At 48.4% G+C, this 18897-nt stretch overlaps 5 protein-coding genes across 5 annotated transcripts; 1 reads left to right on the top strand and 4 right to left on the bottom strand.

Annotated features, from left to right (window-relative positions):
* Positions 1-45: 45 nt before the first annotated feature.
* V8C40DRAFT_282526 (CHAP domain-containing protein) lies at positions 46-856 on the bottom strand (the record flags this gene model as incomplete). The annotated part of the gene is made up of 1 exon (XM_083221799.1): positions 46-856. One exon carries the CDS (start codon positions 854-856, stop codon positions 155-157), a length of 702 nt encoding a protein of 233 aa, XP_083077908.1. The 3' UTR covers positions 46-154.
* An 876-nt stretch (positions 857-1732) lies between these two features.
* V8C40DRAFT_261568 (uncharacterized protein) lies at positions 1733-4997 on the bottom strand (the record flags this gene model as incomplete). Its single annotated transcript, XM_083219276.1, has 4 exons — positions 1733-2392; positions 2461-2988; positions 3048-3565; positions 3647-4997. 4 exons carry the CDS (start codon positions 4995-4997, stop codon positions 1733-1735), a joined length of 3057 nt encoding a protein of 1018 aa, XP_083077907.1.
* Positions 4998-5713: 716 nt separating this feature from the next.
* Positions 5714-7340, bottom strand: V8C40DRAFT_233058 (uncharacterized protein). The gene has a single exon (XM_083213275.1). The coding sequence runs from the start codon at positions 6833-6835 to the stop codon at positions 5909-5911; it is 927 nt and encodes a 308-aa protein (XP_083077906.1). The 5' UTR covers positions 6836-7340; the 3' UTR covers positions 5714-5908.
* A 423-nt stretch (positions 7341-7763) lies between these two features.
* Positions 7764-14253, top strand: V8C40DRAFT_233055 (ankyrin repeat-containing domain protein). The gene is made up of 8 exons (XM_083213274.1): positions 7764-8447; positions 8510-8750; positions 8817-8870; positions 8931-8996; positions 9054-9296; positions 9370-9475; positions 9552-13780; positions 13879-14253. Exons 1-8 carry the CDS (start codon positions 8137-8139, stop codon positions 14080-14082), a joined length of 5454 nt encoding a protein of 1817 aa, XP_083077905.1. The 5' UTR covers positions 7764-8136; the 3' UTR covers positions 14083-14253.
* A 1670-nt stretch (positions 14254-15923) lies between these two features.
* On the bottom strand, positions 15924-18311 carry V8C40DRAFT_261565 (uncharacterized protein; the record flags this gene model as incomplete). Its single annotated transcript, XM_083219275.1, has 3 exons — positions 15924-16897; positions 16965-18073; positions 18142-18311. The coding sequence occupies 3 exons, from the start codon at positions 18309-18311 to the stop codon at positions 15924-15926; spliced, it is 2253 nt and encodes a 750-aa protein (XP_083077904.1).
* Positions 18312-18897: the final 586 nt, after the last annotated feature.

Genomic DNA, 18897 nt, shown 5'->3' with positions numbered 1-18897 from the left:
TACTGTTCTAATAATGAAATGAGATTGAAATGGATAATGGTAAATCTGTTTCTAATACAAGTCCTCGTGATGATACCCCGTTCTAATATCATAGTCGGCATTCGACAGACGATTCACCTAAATAATGACACCGTGAAATGCACCCACTGAAGAATTACACCTTGACATGAATGTAGTTGAAGCTGCTCTTAGGCACGGTTCGAGTACCATATCCTTCAGGGTGCGCCCAGTTATATTCCTCAATAGTCACCTTATCGCCAGAGACTTTTGACACCCATGCGACATGTCCGGCTCTGCCTGCGTTCGATTGAGCGATACATCCAGGAACGGGCTTGTTGTTGACCACGACACCAGTTCGGCGGGCGGCCTCATCCCAAGTGTTTGCGTTTCCCCAGTTTGTACCCTTATACTGGTTGTGGAACTTGATGCCCAATCGCTCATTGATACGCCAAGCGACAAAACTGGTACACTGGCACTTGAAGTACGCCCACTTGTCTTCCGGTCCACACTGGTTCTTGTATGGATAGTCGTTGGTCATGGGGCCAGGAATCTTGCTGCCACCGCTGGGAGGCTTGGGCGCATCGCACTTCTTGGTCACGTAGCTGCTAGAGCCCGTCTTGACGTAGTAGTCGGCGACATAGCAGCCATCGGAAGTCTTGTCCCAGATAGAGTTGCCGTTGACGCTGGTGCCTGAGGTTTGGCAGGTCACGGAGACATCTTGGCTTTTCTTGTATGTCTTTTTGATGGAATAGCTGGTGCCTGGGCCAGTGCGACAGTTGACGGCCTCGCCAGTGATGGGGTATGCGCTGACTGAGACAGAGGCGAGAGCCAAGGCGATGATCGCGGTGAACTTCATGTTGAAAGAGGCTGTATAAATTACTTGATAAAGTAGAAAAGTATTGTGGTCGTAGAATGTCTGAATGATGAACTGTGTTGAGAGTGGTGAGCTCAAATAACTCGGCGAGGATGCGGCCATCCTTTATACTTATTTCTTCTGACCTGAGAACTCTTCAACTAGGCCCTGATTTGCTCACTTGAGAAAGCTTTGCGAATATCAACGAGATCTCAAGTCTCTTACCATAAACTCTTTCGGTATAGAGCTTTGCTTATGCCAACAAAACTTTGGACCCTCAATCAATTGAGACTGTTTATAGAAAAACTTCCAGAATTGGACCAAAATGGATCCTGCGGCTGAAAGCCATCTCCATCAATTGATCCTACATCCATGGATCTTAGGGACGTAATTGATCTTCAAAGCTATGGTAAGTCTTCAACTCGACCAGAGCTATCCAGAAGAAGCCAAGTTTGTCGCCGCCACGCTCTAACAATAGCAACAGATGGATCTCCAGATGCTCTTTTGCGGGTGCCTGGTGGCACAGACCGGCGCAAATCGTCGGGCGAATGACATTTGCTCATATTCGAACGGCTTCCGAATCTGGTAACCCTCGCGTAGTTTATTTTCAAGCTGCATCTCGCAAGGCTGTAATTTAGCAATGTTGATGATCGAGTAAGACGGAGGAATGTAAGTGCCGTCTTATTGGCGGGCCGTAAATTTGGGACAACTTCAGTGCTTATAATTAGCAACTCTCAAAGCTGAACATCTGCTAGGTAACACTAGATGCAAAAAGTAAAATTAAAGTTTTCAAATCATATATGTTTAAGTGGTATAGCCCTTGTCGCTCGCTCTCTTGCTCTACTCGTGTACCTGGGGCGAAATGCTCATAACCCTCATCTAGCCAATCTTTCTGCACAGAATCGTACCCACTTCAGCAATCAGATCAAGCCATCTCTCCTGATCATATCTCTCCTTCTCTTCAACCTTCTTACCAAATACCTCCCACACCTCGATGAATTTGTGGTTGCTTTCCTCCGTCGTACCAATGTCCTTGAGCGCCTTCATCATATGATCATGCTTCTTCAGAAGCTGGAAATCGCGACGAGCCTTTTGTTTATCCTGGTCAGTTGCCAACAGCAATCGCACTTGAACACAGTACAAAACCAGGGCAGCAAGGCCCGCAGCCAAAGCCGTCGCAACAGATGAGCCTGTGACTTCTCTCGACGAGGTATCGGTGCTGGATCGGGGGCCGTCCATTTCGACCTTGGTTCCAGGGAAAGTAAAATTGATGTTCCCAAGATTACCAACCCAGGGATCTGCTGCGCCTGAGGCTGTAGCTGCGCCAATGGTGAAGATTTTGGTCGTGGCCTTTGAGGGATACGTTGCGTTCTGCTTAGCGCCTTTGTCACTAGCAGAACAGAACATGAGAATGTCTGCATTGGCAGCTTCCACAATGGCTGCGTCGAGATATCGTCTCTCTTCTTCATCTTCGGGAGGGTCGATTGTCCACGACATGGAAATGATGTGCACCTTTTTCCTCACCGCTGCCATGATTGCCTATGCGATGGTTAAACCTTCTATAAACGATGCTGGAAAAAGGGATGTCTGGTATAAAAAGAACATACCTGAGCGGCACTCTTAGCCGTAAGTTGCCGGACATTACCTTCTTCTGAGGCATGATCCTCCAGTCTCAAGACGTAAAATTGCGCCCGAGGACACAACAAGTGGATTTGCTTTGCCATGATGGTACCATGTCCCGTACTGGACACATAGTAAGGATCGTTAAGATTGTGCTCTTCATCTCGTGTGCAAAAGGTGCGTCCTCCGATGAAGCTAAACTCCAAATCCTTTACGTCCACTCCGTCGTCAATGAGAGCAATCTTGATGGGTTCTTCGATAATCTCTTCCACCTTTCCACGGTCGTAATAGCGCTCAGCATCAAAGAGCAGGCGTCGAAACTCCTTCATGCACTGAATCCACTCGTGTTTGGTTGAATGCTCAGCTTGATCTCCGGCTAAGAGAGCGTTGACATCCACTTGTTCTCTTTGTATAATCGGCCACTCCTTGTGGACGTCGACTTCGGGGCATAGCTTCCTCATGCGATCACAGAAATCTTCGACGTTTTGTTTCGTTCGGCTATTCGTTTCAAGGCCCTGAGAAATAAGATCAGTAAATACCCCGCGTTTGCTACAGATTGCAGAAGGGGACATACCTGCTGAATATGTAGATGAACTGTTTTCAGTTCTCGAAGTCTCTTTAGCCCGCCCTCTTCGCTCCATCCTCTAAGCACCGCATTATTGCCGCTCCAGTATAAGTTGACCTCACGTGCTTTAGATGCCACTCTGAATATGACCTCAGAGCACAAATCTATTCTTTTCCAGTCCCAAATCTCCACGTCCATAAATTTCAAGGCGTCTTCAATAGCTTCATCGCTGTGAGCGGGCGAGACTGAGTCGTCAATGATGACTTTGAGAATTGTTTTAACTCCCTTCTTTCTCAAACGATCGAATATGTAACACAAGTCTCGTCGGCCGTCGCCGTCTTGTTTCGGGGAACGGCCGGTGCCGCGAGACCGTTTGCTATTTGCTGCGTTCACATTCACCTCCACATTAAGCCTTGGAATGGCCACATATTGGAGAATATCCTCGAATTTGAGCTTTGACAATAAGTTCTCAAAGCCAGTCTGAGCGATGTTCGCGTGTCCGGACAAGTCAAAATACAACTCATAGTCTATGTAACAAATAACGGTTAGCTTCATATCCCTACAATTGGCCGGCTGCGGTAACTCAATTGGGAAACTGTCTCCCTTACCTGAAGTTGTATTGCGCCCATATAAAATTTCCATGGCAGCATTGTAGCTGCGTGAACGGAGGTAATGGAGCTTCAGAAGACGTTCTACACCTTTAAGAGTAGCTTCATCGATTTTAGATTTGTGGCCACTGTCTGTGACTGATCTTGCATCAGCAGCTGGCTTTGCTACAGTTGTCTCAGGTGGACGCAAGGCTAGCTTCTTGGTCTCGTCTCTATTCGTTAGTGGAGGTGCTGTCGCCACAGCTGGCGAGTTCACATTCGCTGGGGGCTGCGTCCGTCCTCCATATTTAGTACGAGAAGAGTCAATCTGAATGTTTGGCCGTCTGTCTGGGCGTCCGCTGGGATCTGGAGCTTGCACACTGGGAGCTCCTGGCCCGCCTGGCCCTTGGGATCTCGGAGCAGTCTCTCGATTTTGCGTGGAGTTTTCGGCTTCAGCGGCTTCGCCACGAAGACGGGCATTGTTCTTTTCACGCTCTTTCTCCTCCTTGGCTTTCTTCCTCTCTTTCTCTTTCTCCTTGGCCAAAGCCTTCCTGACACTCTCTTTATGATGAAGGTATGGCGATAGCCCGTCGTTGTTGAAGTCACCGTCTTCAGAGCTGCGTTGCACGGCCGCGTCGCTTTTGGCGATAATTTTCTGGATGATATCTAGCTGCTCCTTTTTACATTTCTTATACTCGACGGCAAGGTGTAACGCCGTGTTGCCGTCTCCATCTTTGGCAGCCAGAGTCTCCGGCTCCGCTCTGTCAATGAGGAGATCCAAAAACTTGACCCTTTTATCGATACCAATGTGAAGGCAGTTCATTTTATCTTTATCGTTGCTGGAAATGGCCAGGATTGCACTAATATTTGGGTGAGAGTCGCACATCCATTGCACCATTTTCTCCTTCTTGGCTTCAATAGCCAGGAATAGAGGCGTATGGCCTGATCGGTCTTGCGATCTGAGTAGATCGTTTTCATGCTCTACCAAGAACTTGATGAGAGGCTCCATCTTGCTATCCAGCTTTGGTAAATCTTTCTTGTCCATTGCGGCCATGATATGTAAAGCTGTCGGCTGGCGAGGATCTCCCGTGTTGGACGCCAAGGTGTGGCCGTCGCCGCCATTGGCTTTGAAAGACTTCAACTGGCTGCTGCTTGTGAGATCCTTGCTTCCGTCTTTTATTTCTTTTAGCAAGTCTTCAAGAAGGTCTTTGACAGACTTTCCATTCCGGTTGGTAACCTCTCCCTCTTCTTCATCGCTGTCGGATTCATCTTCGCTCGTTTCATCGCCAGCTTTCGACTCTGCCTTGTCAACTTCTTCTTCCACTGCTAGAGACTCATTTTCTCTTTCTTCGTCGTCAATCATGGGACTCATGGTAAACGTTCTCAGGGCACTTTGACAACGGAAACTATGGAATAGCAGCTTAGGATGCACAAGAGCTAGTATTACGGTGGGAGTTTGCTTTCGATTCACGGTCTGATCTTCAGCCGCGATTATTAACATCCGCCCCCAAACGGGGCCCCTCTTCTTTCGCCTCAAATCAACCGGGATATCAATGTCTAGGCGAGACTGGCGAAGCGACCGTGGCCGCTCCACATGATCATATGCAGGGCAGGTAAGTAGACTGAATGTACTCGCAATCCATGTTTACCTCGACTAGTGATCCGTCCATCCTTATACTCCCACATGCCGGAACTTGCACTAGCCAGCCCAGCTAGCTAGGCAGCCAGAAGGAGTTTGCGGAAATATGTTTTGCGTGAATTTCCATCTTGAGTTGCTATGACTCAAGTTTCGTGAAACACAACTAGACACGGTTGTCAGGGCCCCTTTGGTCAAGCTTGCCTTACAGTTTGGACAAACCGAATTTATACGGACTCGTGGGACTAAAACCTCCCCCCGGTTTCTTAGCTAGTTTCATGGAATTGGTTATTGGATGATTGGTAATAGCAGAGTCCTTGTAAGACCGTCTCCGTGCTAGCTTTTGCGCCCTGCAGCAAGGTCCAGAACAGAGCGTGATTCTCGTGTGACAGTTCCTAGGTAGGAAACTCTTGCCGAATTAGTTGATAAAAATAGGTGGACGATTCATTGTGACGCAAGTTTTGATGGAGCTTGATTGCTACCTCTAATGGTGGACACAACTGCGGAGTATGAAGTACAGAATAGTAGCCCTAGCTAATACCTCTCTAGATATGGAATACATAGTGCATGTACGTAATTCATCTTAGCTGATACTACTTACTGCTTATAAGTGAATAGTAATCATTGACGCCTTTTCTCGGGTTGCCTTAAGCCGCGTCCTTCTTCTTCAGTTTTTTGTCGAAGATGATATCCGTAAACTCATCCAAATCGATGGATCCCAGGTTTTCCGTGTCATATTTTCTTAGCTTGTTGGTGGGGGGCATCTCGGGGTCAAACAAGACGGGGTCATCCGGTGGTGTTGAGCCAAACAATCGACCCATCTCCGACTTCCAATCAGCCTCCACCTTGATCCTCACTTTGCACTGGAACTTGTTTTCATCAAATCCGCGGTTGAGCAGAATGGCACAACGTAAGAGACTGGGCGTGCCAGACTTGATCGTGGGATTCTCATGCAAAACCCAGCTCGCGCCAACGCCTTTGCCGTAGTCATCGCTGAAGATGTGGCCCGTCACTCTGGCGTCGTCGTTTGTTGTGCGGCTCACAGTCTTCTCCCATTTGACGGTTCCGCCAGCATTTGCGCCAAATTCACTCACACCAGCGTTCACCTCGGCTCCATGAGTGACCGACTCCTCTTGAGTTGTAGGCAGCAGAGTCACTCGACCTGCAGGAGCAATAGCATGGACTTGAGGTGCCGGAACTCCGGGAACAGCGTTCCCAAACTCGAATTCCAGTGAGGCGGACACAATTCGCCGTGACCTTCGAGTTGTGTCGAGATAGAAGTCATAGACGAGAAGCGTTGCACTCTCTCCTGTCTCTTCCGACAGAACCCCGTGGATAACGTCTCGAGACTTGCAACGGACTTCGATGATTCCTCGGCGCTCCGTCACCGTTTGTCGCTGGTATGGAGCGGAAGGGTCGTTGCGAGTATGATAGCCGCTGCCGCGCTCGCCTGTCTTGTTTAACCCAATGCTCACAGATGTGTATTCAAGGTCTGAGTCCGGATCTGAGTCAACGAACTCGACATTGTCTATTTCATCATCTGGGATTGAATCGTTGTTGATGTCGTGATCCATGGCTGGTTCAATTGATCAATGTGCAATTCTCTGTGTATGGCGATGTGTCGATTGTCGATCCTTGGTGTTATAGAATACGACGTAGAGATAGAGTAAATATGGAATCAGCCTGAAAGAAAACGGATTTGACGGTGCCAATCTTCTCCGTTTCATAATGGTAGTTGGGCTCACAAGGCAGATCTTGTTGCCGCCGTCGGCACTGCAAGTTTCCACGTTGCATCACGAGGTGGTGGTGGAAATAGTGTCGTGAGTAGCGTCGTCTAGACTCGACATCATCCCACCATCTTCCTTCGCTGCCACCCTCCGACAATAGTATTGGGAGTTGCGGGAGTAATTCGGAGAGGCCAGTGATCCGCCAGCCTTACTCTAATTTCCGCTTGTGCTACACAAATTCCTGATCGGAAGCAGATTGATTAATTACTGAAACAAATTTCCGCATAGCCTTCACGCGTTTATCGCAACTACCAACAACTCTCAGAGTTGCTGCTCAACTGCTCAAAACTCCACGAACGCTAATCAAAAGGATTCACTGCTCGAGTCGACTCTATTGGTCCTTATGGTGTCACATTCGGGATTCGAGCTACTGTACACAGAAGCAGGGATCAGGGTGTCCAGACCTGTTTCTCTAGCGCCCCAATCTTCCTTCGCTCTCAAGGAACGGCCCGGGGATGGCACAGTGCGTAGAAACGATGAGGCTCTGCCCAGCAAACTAGACGCACAGCCCCCATTATGAGAGCACAAGTCAAACAGCGTCAATCTTGGCGCAACTGATAGATCATCAGCGCCTTCTAACCGAATGCGCGCGCGACCTCCGTATGCATGTCAGATCTTCGGGAGGGTACTCGTAAGGTACTTGCGGACCCAAGCCCAAGCTGCTTGCATAGGTGGGTTTTGCCATTCAGCTCGAGTCTTCAGCCCTGTTGCGGTTACTCATTACGCAGACAGTTGTGGTCAATGGAGGGGTTCATTATCGTGGGAGCTTGCGGTGAGGCCATAGGATTTCTGTAACGCTTGATCAGCCCTTATGTGCCTTTAGCAAATTCTTTTGGCTAACTTGCTTCACACTCTTTCTCATTCACTATCAGCATCGTCATAGTCGCTGGTGCTTTGTAGTGGGCGCGGAATAGAGCTCTGAGCATACTAACCGCTCGCGTTTATCCGGAAGAGCGCATCTGCTTCCACCTTCCAAGCCGAATTACCCTGTTCGGGTTCACAAGCTTGCGTTTAGACCGATGCTCTGAAGGTTCATATCCGCAATAGCCTTGGCCGCTCACGCTTGATAGGCTGTACCAAACTCCAAGATGTCGGACTCGGGTTCTTCATCCTCTTCTAGCACGTCCGACTCGCCGCGGGGCGGCACACCAGAGCCAGGATCTGTGCCGGAGGTAGAACAAGAAGCTGCAACGGGTTCATCCGCTGCAGATGGGACTCAGAGCAAGACCGCGCAAGAAAAGACTCCATCTTCAACCCCGGAGGCTGATGAGGCTGATCAACCAGAAACTGAGACAAGCCCTCAGGCAGAGGAGGAGCCAGAGCCAGATCCAGATGCCGAACCCCTCCATGTTACCTGGAAAAGTGAGGCAAGCCCGGAAACCGCTACCGTAGCTGCAGAGTATGTGTCTAAATACCACCTCTAAGTGAGCATCTCGTTCTAACCACCAACTACCAATTCAGCTTCGTAGTGATTCATGGAGTTTATGGAGGATGGGAGAACGAATCTCAGGCAGGGCCTGGCTCTGGTAGTAGTGAATGGGTCTCAAGCTATGCACAGTCACTTGAGCCGCCCTCGAGAATCCTTCGTTTCGAGTACGAGCCACTTCAGCTATTTTGTGGTAAACGAAGCCGTCAAGCTATCCGAAACTGCGCTCTTAAGTTACTGAGAGCGTTGGCTGCTCGGAGGCGGCATGAAACTCAAGTTCGTAGATCTAATGGAAGTTTTCGAATACCGTCTTGCAACTGATCTAACTAAATATGCTTATAGAAGCGGCTGATTATTTTTGTTGCACATGATATCGGAGGACTCATAGTCAAAGATGTACGTTCGATGTCGAGGCCTTATCTGGTGCCGGAAGCCCTTGAGATTGACATTTTCTAGGCTTTAGTTACGGCAGCTCTCGACACAGACTCATGGATGGACATTGCAGAGATGAGCCGCATCATGGTAAGCTTGATGGCTGTATGGAGTATGAGGAAGTGCCGTGTTCTAACAACTACACAGGTCTTCCACAGCTCCCCTCATCGAAGCGTCGACCACTTCGATATGGAAGATAGACTATCTCGCTTTCTTTTTGGTGGCTTTGACTCCGGGGTGGCAGAGATTCGGCCCTCAGCGTCTGCTATTTCTGGATTTGCAGCAGCTGTAATGGAAATCAACGGCTTATTTATAGAGTCGAAAATCACTCTCCGCACCCGGGCAGTCAGCGTTCATTATCAAGACATATATTGGTCAAAGATGAACAAGGTAAGATATGATACAACCAACAGACGAACAAGGTCTTCAAGCGGGAGCAGTACTGTCTAACAATAACTTTAAGGCATTCGACTCTTACAGCGCGACACTCGGAGTGCCCATGGAGAAGAGAATACCTGATCCCAGCGATGAATCTACTATTACTGAATGTATTCAAGGATTGATGAAGGGTGAGATTTCTTCTGGGTCTTCCATGAGCAGGTGCTTAAGCATCATAAGCCAATAACTAACATGAGACCCGTCTAGCCTTGAGTTCTCCAGTGAGCGCGGAACAGCTCCGATATGAGAGAGAGCTGCTAGCTCTAGCTTCTCCCGTGTTTCCCTTACAAAGTGGAAAAAGCGATAGTGCAGCAATCGAAAACTCCGAACATGTCAAAGACTGGCTTCAACACCGCGGTCCACAAATGCTCTATCTTCATGGCACCAAACACGTGCGTGAGACGGCTGAGCAGCTTTTCTATATCATGGAAGAGCATGCTCTCAAGAGTACCACTTCCATGGTGCTCTATTTCTCTTTTGATAGATACGATGTCAGGTGTGACTCACTCAGAGACATGCTCGCCACATTCTTGACCCAAATCTTATGTTTTTATCCCGGCGTCTCAGACCGTATCAAATTGACCTTCACTCGTTTCCATGAAGAGCATGGATGGACGGAGGCAGATCTCATTTACTGGTTCGAACGCTTCAGGTTTACTGAGCAGGTGGAGCACGTCATGTTTGTCATAAATCACTTTGACGAATGTACCAAGGGTTCTCGGAAGCAATTCCTCGACAATTTTGCCTATCTCTCACAGGCGAGTGAGAACTCTTGGAAAGTCGTCGTCACAAGTCACAAGCCTGGCGCTCTTTCAGAGGAGCTTGCAGGCCCTTGGTGCGTTAATCTTGATCTTGACGCATCCAAGGAAGACCTAATCAACGTCGCCGAGACCGACTCCAAGGATGATATGGCACGGCTACTTACGGCACGACCAGAACTTCACTTTGAACCCAGTATTATTGAGAAACAACTACAATATATTGACAAATACGATCCCCTCATCAAACATATTATTTGGGAACAGGCAGCAGTACGACAGGATTGGCCCAGTGAAATTTCCATTGAGACCATGCTTCAATCCTTAACTCTCGACGCAGACGCAGTGGCTGATGACGATAAAAATCTGGAACAACTACTCGCTTGGGTGCTTAAGAATGCACCCGAACCGGATGTTATGAGAAGACTCCTGACATGGCTTCTCTACTCTGTCCGACAACTTACTGTCTGGGAGCTTGCAACAGTTATCTATCTTGGATCTGATCAGGAGGGCCAGGTGTCTCCTGATTCGGCCGTGGTAGACAAACTCATCTCCAATGTCAAGCTATGGCTTGCGGGTATCGTCGTTATACAACATAACGAAGTCAAAATTTGGCACCCACGGCTGAGAAATATCCTTATGGCGCTAGATACCGATACATCTGCTGAGTCCCAGTTTGTCTGGGGTGAGATTAAGAAAATTGCCCATTTTGACATTGCCCAGTTTTGTCTTAAATATCTCTCTCAGCCAGCCGTGCAAGAGTATATCAGCAACACCTTTCAGGTAACAGACGCTGCATCTTTCGAGTCGCCTACATTTGCGAATCGAGGAAACCTATGCTCTTACGCTCTTCAGGCTTGGACGCATCACTTTATGCTCAGCTCTCCTAAACCGGAGCTGAAGGACCTTCTTTCTCACTCCTCACCTACTGATTTAGCAAGTAGCTGGGCAAAAGGTTTCTGGGCGCTTTCAAACCCCATTACCAGGAGTACAACGTGTTTGGATACGCTGTTTCCAATTTTCGCAGGCCTTGGTTTGCTTAACGTGGTTGAACCACGAGATGAGGCAGACAAACGCCGAGGTCTGCTTGAGGCCGCCTCGAAAGGCCAGTACGATGTAGTCCTTACACTCATAAAGGGACTCGACATGTCAGAAGCAGCTCTCATGGATGTTATCAAAGCCGCTGGAGCTTGCGGAGATGAGAAAACAATGTTGGATATGCTTGATCGAATCATTGCGATCAATCCAAGCCCAGATACTGCCACTTGGCCTCCCTTGTTCATTCACAGAGCGGCATGGCTGGGCCTCGATCGATTTGCCGACCGCATACTCGATTTGGGATATCCTCCCGATATTGAGGCTGACTGGACACCTATCACCAAGGCCACGCCGCTCTCCCAAGCAGCTCGCAATTTCCATGCAGAGATTGTCCGTACCCTTATTAAGCACAATGCGGATATAACATCTCGCCATCTTTACGATAGAACTGCCATCCATCATGTGGCTGGGCAAGGTCACGCTGAGATTGCCAAGATTTTAGTCGAAGAAGGGAAGATTGATATGGAAATCACAGATGAAGATGGCTTTACGACTCTCTACTTCGGATGCTTATGGGGCCATCATCATGTCGTTGAGGTGTTGTTGGAGCTGGGTGCTGACCCTAACATGGGCATCAAATCTGAAGATCCGCCAGAAAAGTGGTCGCCTCTTGTAGTAGCTGTTGATGACGGCTACGAGAAATGCGTCAAACTCCTCCTTGATAAGAAGGCCAACCCGAATCTTCCTGGCCCTTCTACATGGGGTACCGCTCTGCGATATGCAGCGGTGAAAGGCCATCTGAAAATATGCCAAATGCTAGTTGACAGCGGCGCGGATCCTAACAGTCCATTGATTCAGCCTCCAATCCTCATTCAGATGATTACCGATTATGAATCCACTGAGAATCAAATGGAAATCTTCGATTTCCTCATTTCACACAATGCCGACGTGAACGCAAAGGACTCTGTCGGGACGCCCGTCTTGATCCACGCCAGCAAAAGCGGCTCGAGGATGGATTTCGTCCAACGCCTCCTTGATCACGGTGCCGACGTCAACATTTTAAATACAGATAACCAGTCAGCACTCTACTCTGCTGCGCTAGATAGGGAAGAAGCACTCGTCAAACTTCTCTTGGAGAAAGGCGCCAAGGTTAATGAGATGACAACAAGCAATCTCACTCCTCTGTACTTTGCTATCCCAGAGCCTGATATTGTTCGTCTACTACTCGAAAATGGCGCCGATCCAGACAGCAGCAAAAACGCAGGGTTTACTAGTCTTATGCATGCTGCTTGGTTCAGCTACAACGAAAGTTTAGAGTTGCTTCTAGACCACAATGCCAACATAGAATTGCCTTATGATGGAGACGACGAAAATCAGAGGGGTTGGACAGCTCTTTCATGCGCCGTATCACAAGCCTCCAAAGAGACTGTTCGAATCTTAGCAGAGCGTGGAGCTGACCTTAAGCGTTTATCGGACCAGGGTGTGCCCGCTTTGCACTTGGCTGCCGCGGCAGACACGCTCTCAGTTCTTTTGGAGTTTCCATCCAGGATTGACGTAAACCAAGTTGACAATGACGGATACTCAGCTCTCCATAAAGTTGACGTATCACTGGAAAACTTCAAACTCTTGGTTAATGCCGGAGCGAATATGAATATCCAGGACAAAAAAAGGGGCGATACTCCCCTCACAATAGCGGCCTACAACGGTCTTCTAGAGCGCGCCCAATACCTCGTCAAACACGGCGCTGACATCCACCTCGCCTCACCTTGCGATGGCCCTCCTGTCCATCAAGCTTGCCGATACTCAAAATGGGACCTTGTGAAGTTCTTTGTCGAAAACGGCGCCAATGTGAATCAAGTCACCGATTTTGGAATCGCCGGAACTCCACTACAGGCAGCGTGTCTACCATACGCAAGTGGTGAAGATCGAATCATCGACAAAGTGGTCGACTATCTCCTTGACCATGGAGCGGATGTGACGTTAGAAGGTGGCTACGCTGGCACTGCTCTCCATGCGGCGGCTTATGCTGCAACTCCAACCACCATCAAGACTCTCTTGGACAAGGGGGCACTTGTCAAGGCTATAGATCCTATGGGCCGCTATCCTATCCATGCTGCTGCTTTCCATGGTATCGACAACTTTGACGCAATCCTTGCGGCAGGGGGCGACATCACCGTACGAGACGGCATTGGGCGAACCGCACTGCACTGGGCAGCACAGCCCGGAAGACTCCAGGTTGTTGAAAAGATAATATCACTCTTGCCAGATAAAAAAGCAATCGACGAGCCGGATATTGATGGCTGGACGCCGCTATGCTGGGCAGCTCGTGGTCCTAGCAACTGGCTAGATCAGGAACACGCGGGAGAACCTCAAGAGCAGATCAAGGTGATGAGGCTTTTGCTTGAGAACGGTGCCAATCGTTCTGTGAGAGTCACTGTTGGGGGGCAAAAGTGGACACCATTAAAACTGGCTCGATTCTCCGGTGCCGATGAGGAAGTAATTGAGCTGTTGAAGAACGGCCTCGTCTCCGCTGATGAAAAAGACCAAGATGAAAAGAAGTCCAAGTCACAGGAAGAGTCTGATGAAGACAAGTCCAAAAAGGGCAACCTTCGGACAGCAACGTGCGACAATTGTCGATGCGTAAGTACCCTTTCCTCGTCACTGTCTTCGTTTTACCATTATACCATCCTTCTACTCTATGAGTGACAGGCTTCAGATTTGCTAATCTCATTATATAGAGTATTTACGGCTTCGCCTATCACTGCAACAAGTGTACCGACTTTGATCTATGTTGGAAGTGTCATAGTCATAAGGAGCTGATCCATCCTGCTGATCACACTTATGATGAAGAAGGTCCAGAATTTGAGGATACACCAGATGATTCTCCAGATGATGATGCGTCGTCAGAATCTTCAGGATCCACAGACTCGGACTCCGAATGATTGGCTTAGTGAGTAAATGCCATTGGGGCAGATTAAATAGATAAAAGCAGTATGATTATCACATTACAATTAGCCGGAAGCTCAATTTCAGAAAGAAGTGAATTCATTAACGTTGAACAAAGGGCATCTTTTTTATTAGCTGCGTCATGTAGTATAACAAGTGCAAATACGAAATAACAAAGAGTCGAATAAACATTAGAAACCATTCCACCCCATCCAGAAGGAGGCCTATGAATCATCTTCCACGTCGACTTTCTGATGTTTCTAGCCTCTTACACGGCATCAACCCTTGTTGCCTGTTGTCGTAATGGTGAATCCCAGTTTTGCTGAACAAAGGAAGAAGATGGTTCCAAATAGCCGGTAGAGATAGTACCAATCTTCAACGAAGTCCACATCTTGACAAATCTTCCACTGTTGTGATTGACTTTTAGAAAAGATTTTGGATTGTAAAAAGCTTCCGCCTGAGAAGGCATTATCAGTCCAAGCCAGCAGATGGGATCCCTCGCAGAGACACAAATAGGTATTCAGCAGTAACCAGATGACTATAGTGCAGTTGTTGGCTTTTATGTAGTTAGACTGTGAGACGATGTGGTAGAATGGGAGAAAACGGTGAAGTTTGTAGTAGTTGTTCCATGCGAGGAAGTTTTATGAGAATATGACGCCTCCACGAGTCGTAGCTGCTGCATTCGACGATATAACTCCCCCACGAATTGTAGCTGCTTCATGCGACGATACAGCTCCCCCATTTATTGTAGCTGCTGCATGCGACGAAGTAGTACTGTGCGATGTAGTCGCATGTGAAGAAGCTGTGCCATGTGACGAAGTCGTTTCATGAGAAGCTGTTTCTTCATGCGAAGAAGACGTCCCATGAGATGTAGTAGTTGCGTGCGACGAAGCAGTGCTGTGCGATGTAGTTTCGTGAGACGTGGCTGTTCCATGTGACGAACTCGTTTCTTGAGAGGGGGTTGCTTCATGGGTGGAAGATGCTCCATGAGATGTGGTAGTTGTGTGTGAAGTAGCACTGTGAGAAGTTGTTCCTTCATGTGAGGAGGATGTGCTATGAGACGAAGCGGCTGTATGAGACGAACTGACTGCGTGGGATGTGTCTGTGGGATGAGATGAAGTTGGATGTGATGAACTAGTGGCATGGGATGAGGTAGTTTCGTGGGATGTTGTTCCACGGGATGAAGTTGAGCCGTGAGAGCTAGCTGCTGTATGAGACGAAGCGGTCGAGTGCGTTGTGGCGGTTTCATGAGCGCTAGCTGTCCCTTGAGATGATGCGTGTGATGTGGCAGTGGTGTGAGATGAAGTTCCATGGGAGGTGGAGGCTCCGTGAGAAGAGGAGGTTTCATGAGAGGTGGACGTTCCGTGAGAAGTAGAGGCTCCATGAGAAGTAGAGGCTCCATGAGAAGTAGAGGTTTCGTGAGAGGTAGAGGTTCCGTGAGAGTTGGTTCCATGAGAGGTTGTGGCTGATCCGGATACATGTGTTGTACTAGTTCCATGAGAAGTGCCTTCATGCGATGAACTGGCAGTTCCATGCGATGAGGTGGATCCGTGGGATGTGCTATGTGATGTATTCGCCTCATGTGTTGATATAGATCCATGCGACGAGGCCGTCACATGTGAAGACGTAGATTCATGAGATGCAGTTGCGTGGGAGCTTGTGGAACCGTGAGAAGATGCTGTTGCATGAGATGAAGCACCAGTACTATGAGAAGTAGATCCATGTGATGATGTACTACTATGAGCTTCGGTTGATGCATGAGATGACAAAGTTGGGTGAGACGATGTAGATCCGTGCGATGAACTAGCATGGGATGATGTTGTCTCATGAGATGCAGTTACATGAGTCGAGGTCGAACCATGGGACGTGGTTGCTCCATGTGAGGTAGTAGAGCCATGGATTGAAGTTCCATGAGTTGAAGTTGACGCGTGAGTAGAGGCTGACTCATGAGATGATGAGCCATGGGAACTTGTAGAGGTGTGAGATAATGACGCTCCATGAGCTGATCCGGTTGCTTCAGATGAATTTGCATGAGTTGAAGTTGACCCATGGGTTGAGACTGATGCATGTGTTGAGGCTGACCCATGGGAAGACGTAGAGCTGTGAGAGCTTGTAGATCCGTGCGATGATGTGGTCCCATGGGATGCAGTCTCATGGGTTGAAGTTGATGCATGGGTTGAGGCCGAGCCGTGGGAGGAGGTAGAGCTGTGAGAGCCTGTAGAGCTATGTGATAACGACGCTCCATGAGCTGATCCAGTTGTTTGAGTTGATGCTCCGTGAGTTGAAGTCGACCCATGTGCTGAAGTTGACCCATGCGTTGAGGCTGACCCGTGGGAAGATGTAGAGCTGTGGGAGCTTGTAGAGTTGTGCGAAAACGACGCTCCATGAGCTGATCCAGTCGCTTGAGTTGAAGTTCCGTGAGTTGAAGTTGATCCGTGAGATGCAGTCTCATGGGTTGAGGCTGAGCTGTGGGAGGATGTGGAGCTGTGTGATGACGACGCTCCATGGGCTGACCCAGTTGCTTGAGTTGACGTTTCGTGAGTCGAAGTTCCATGAGTTGAAGTTGACTCGTGGAGTACTGTAGAGCCGTGGGAACTTGTAGAGCTGTGAGCGTTTGTGGAGCCGTGCGAGCTCGTTGGCCCATGAGAACTTGTTGACCCATGTGATGATGAACTCCCATGAGTTGATGCGGTTTCATGCGATGCAGTGCCATGAGTTGAAGCTGAAGTTGACCCATGAGAAGATGCAGATGCGTGCGAGCTTGTAGAGCCGTGCGAATTACTCTGAGCTGATACGCTCCCATGAGATGAACTTGCATGAGTTGTAGTTGAGCCATGAGATGACGCAGAATGGGACGTGGTTGTCGCATGGGACGAACTACTGCCACGCAAGACAGTAGCACCATGAGATGAACTACTGTGATGCGAGGTAGTAACTCCATGAGATGAACTGTGCCCAGACGATGTTGGTCTCGCAGATATCGAAATGGATCTTGACAATGTCGTTGATCCATGGCCGAATATGGTAGGTGTCTCAATGAGTATGATGCCAGGATTAGTTCCAATGGGCGGTATAGTAATGGTTTGCGTAACGCTTCCGCTATATGGGATTGTTTGAGTCACATATTTCTGTTGTGGCGTCTTGATAATGAGTATTCCGGGACCGGTTCCGCTGGGATACTCCGTAGAGGTGACTGTCGTGCTTCCAGTCCAAGGAATAGTTCTAGTAGCAGAGACGGGGCGTTCGCCATGGGGCGTCTTGATGATGATTTCACCAGGCTTACCTTGGTGAGGATAAACCGTGGTAGCCGTGGTGACATGTCCAGTCCAAGGAACCGTTTTTGTAACATAACCGGGGTGTCCATAGGGAGTCTTGATAATAATTTCACCAGGCTTATCGTTGTATGGATGAACAGTGGAAGTCGTGGTGGTATACCCACTCCAAGGAACCGTTTTTGTAATGTAATCAGAGTGTTCGCAAGGGGTCTTGATGATGATCTCACCAGGCTTATCATGGTAAGGATGGACTGTCGCAGTGGTGGTGACTGTTCCAGTCCATTCAACAGTCTTTGTAATGTAATCGGAGTATTCGCAGGGAGTCTTGATGATAATCTCACCAGGCTTGCCATAGTGAGGATGGACGGTCTCAGTAGTGGTGACTGCTCCGGTCCAAGAAATCGTTTTCGTAATGTAATCAGGATGCTCCCAAGGAGTCTGGACGATTATGGTGCTCGGACCCTTGCCATAAGGAGGAATGGTAACCGTTTCGGTCACGGTGCCAGACCAGCCAACAGTAGTTGTAACGCAATCTGCATTTCCTCCCGGGATTTTCACAATCTTCGTACCCGGAGCCCTTCCAGTAGCATGAATCGTAACAGTCTCAGTCACAGTTCCAGTCCATGGCTGAGTAGTAGTCACGCATTCTGCATCGGGGATAGGGACTCCAGGTGTAACGTAAACGGGAACACCCGAGCATTCGGTTGTAATCCTATGCAACTTGTCAGTCATATCTCCTTGCTGCCAGGACATCCAATCATGGCATTAGTAGCAGCTTACCTAGTATAGGTCGTAGAAGTAGTAGAGCCGCAGCAAATGAGCTTCGCTGGCTCATGGATGACAATTTCTGCGGGATCTGGGCATTCTTCCACTTTTCCCGCACTGGTCAGCTGCAGTAGGAAGGCCGCGCCCAAGGAGGCAGCAGACCGGATACTTGGGCAGCTCTTCATTCTCGAAAGTTATTATAGGGACAAATGATTATACAAAAGAATACCTCAACCTAAGAGGGAGTGACGCTTGCTGGCGAGGAAACATGGGCAGCAGTCAACATCAGATTTATATCTGCATAAGTCTTACTTAAAACACCAAATCTAGGCCGATAATGCCCTTCGAATCGCGTTAGATTGCTATCGGCGTCTTTAATGAATGTCTTCATGTTTTTCGCGTCGAAAACTACTATTCTCATACCAGAACCGTAAGAATTTTACCAATAGCTGGTGTATATGCGGAATGTTGCTGCCAACACTTGTTCAGAGATTCAGGTACAACACATATGATCGACGCATTCTTCACAAGATAGCGTATAATTAGCACAATTTCAACTTACTTTAAAGATTTTTTATGGTAAAAAGTGGTGCTTTCTTTCATGTTTGCCAGCTAGTCCCTCCTAATGTGGATGCTACAGCCCTATTTCGAATATCCGTTCCCTACCGACTACATTTGTAGCTTGACTATCTAAGGGTGAAATTATCGTTTTTCATGGTATTATGCTTCAGAATAATTTGAGATCATCGTTAAATAGCACTTATACCATAG

Source organism: Trichoderma camerunense (genome assembly GCF_050948025.1).
Source record: "Trichoderma camerunense strain CBS 138272 chromosome Unknown V8C40scaffold_2, whole genome shotgun sequence".
Taxonomy (NCBI): Eukaryota; Fungi; Ascomycota; class Sordariomycetes; order Hypocreales; family Hypocreaceae; genus Trichoderma; species Trichoderma camerunense.
The sequence above is the reverse complement of the archived record's forward strand: the minus strand, read 5'-3'. Positions and strand labels throughout refer to the sequence as shown.

Coding starts and splice junctions, on each gene's coding strand:
- V8C40DRAFT_233055 (XM_083213274.1), top strand. CDS start 8,137: ATGTCGGACTCGGGTTCTTCATCCTCTTCTAGCACGTCCGACTCGCCG. Junction 8,448..8,509: donor ACCGCTACCGTAGCTGCAGA/GTATGTGTCTAA, acceptor CTACCAATTCAG/CTTCGTAGTGATTCATGGAG. Junction 8,871..8,930: donor GAGGACTCATAGTCAAAGAT/GTACGTTCGATG, acceptor GACATTTTCTAG/GCTTTAGTTACGGCAGCTCT.
- V8C40DRAFT_233058 (XM_083213275.1), bottom strand. CDS start 6,835: ATGGATCACGACATCAACAACGATTCAATCCCAGATGATGAAATAGAC.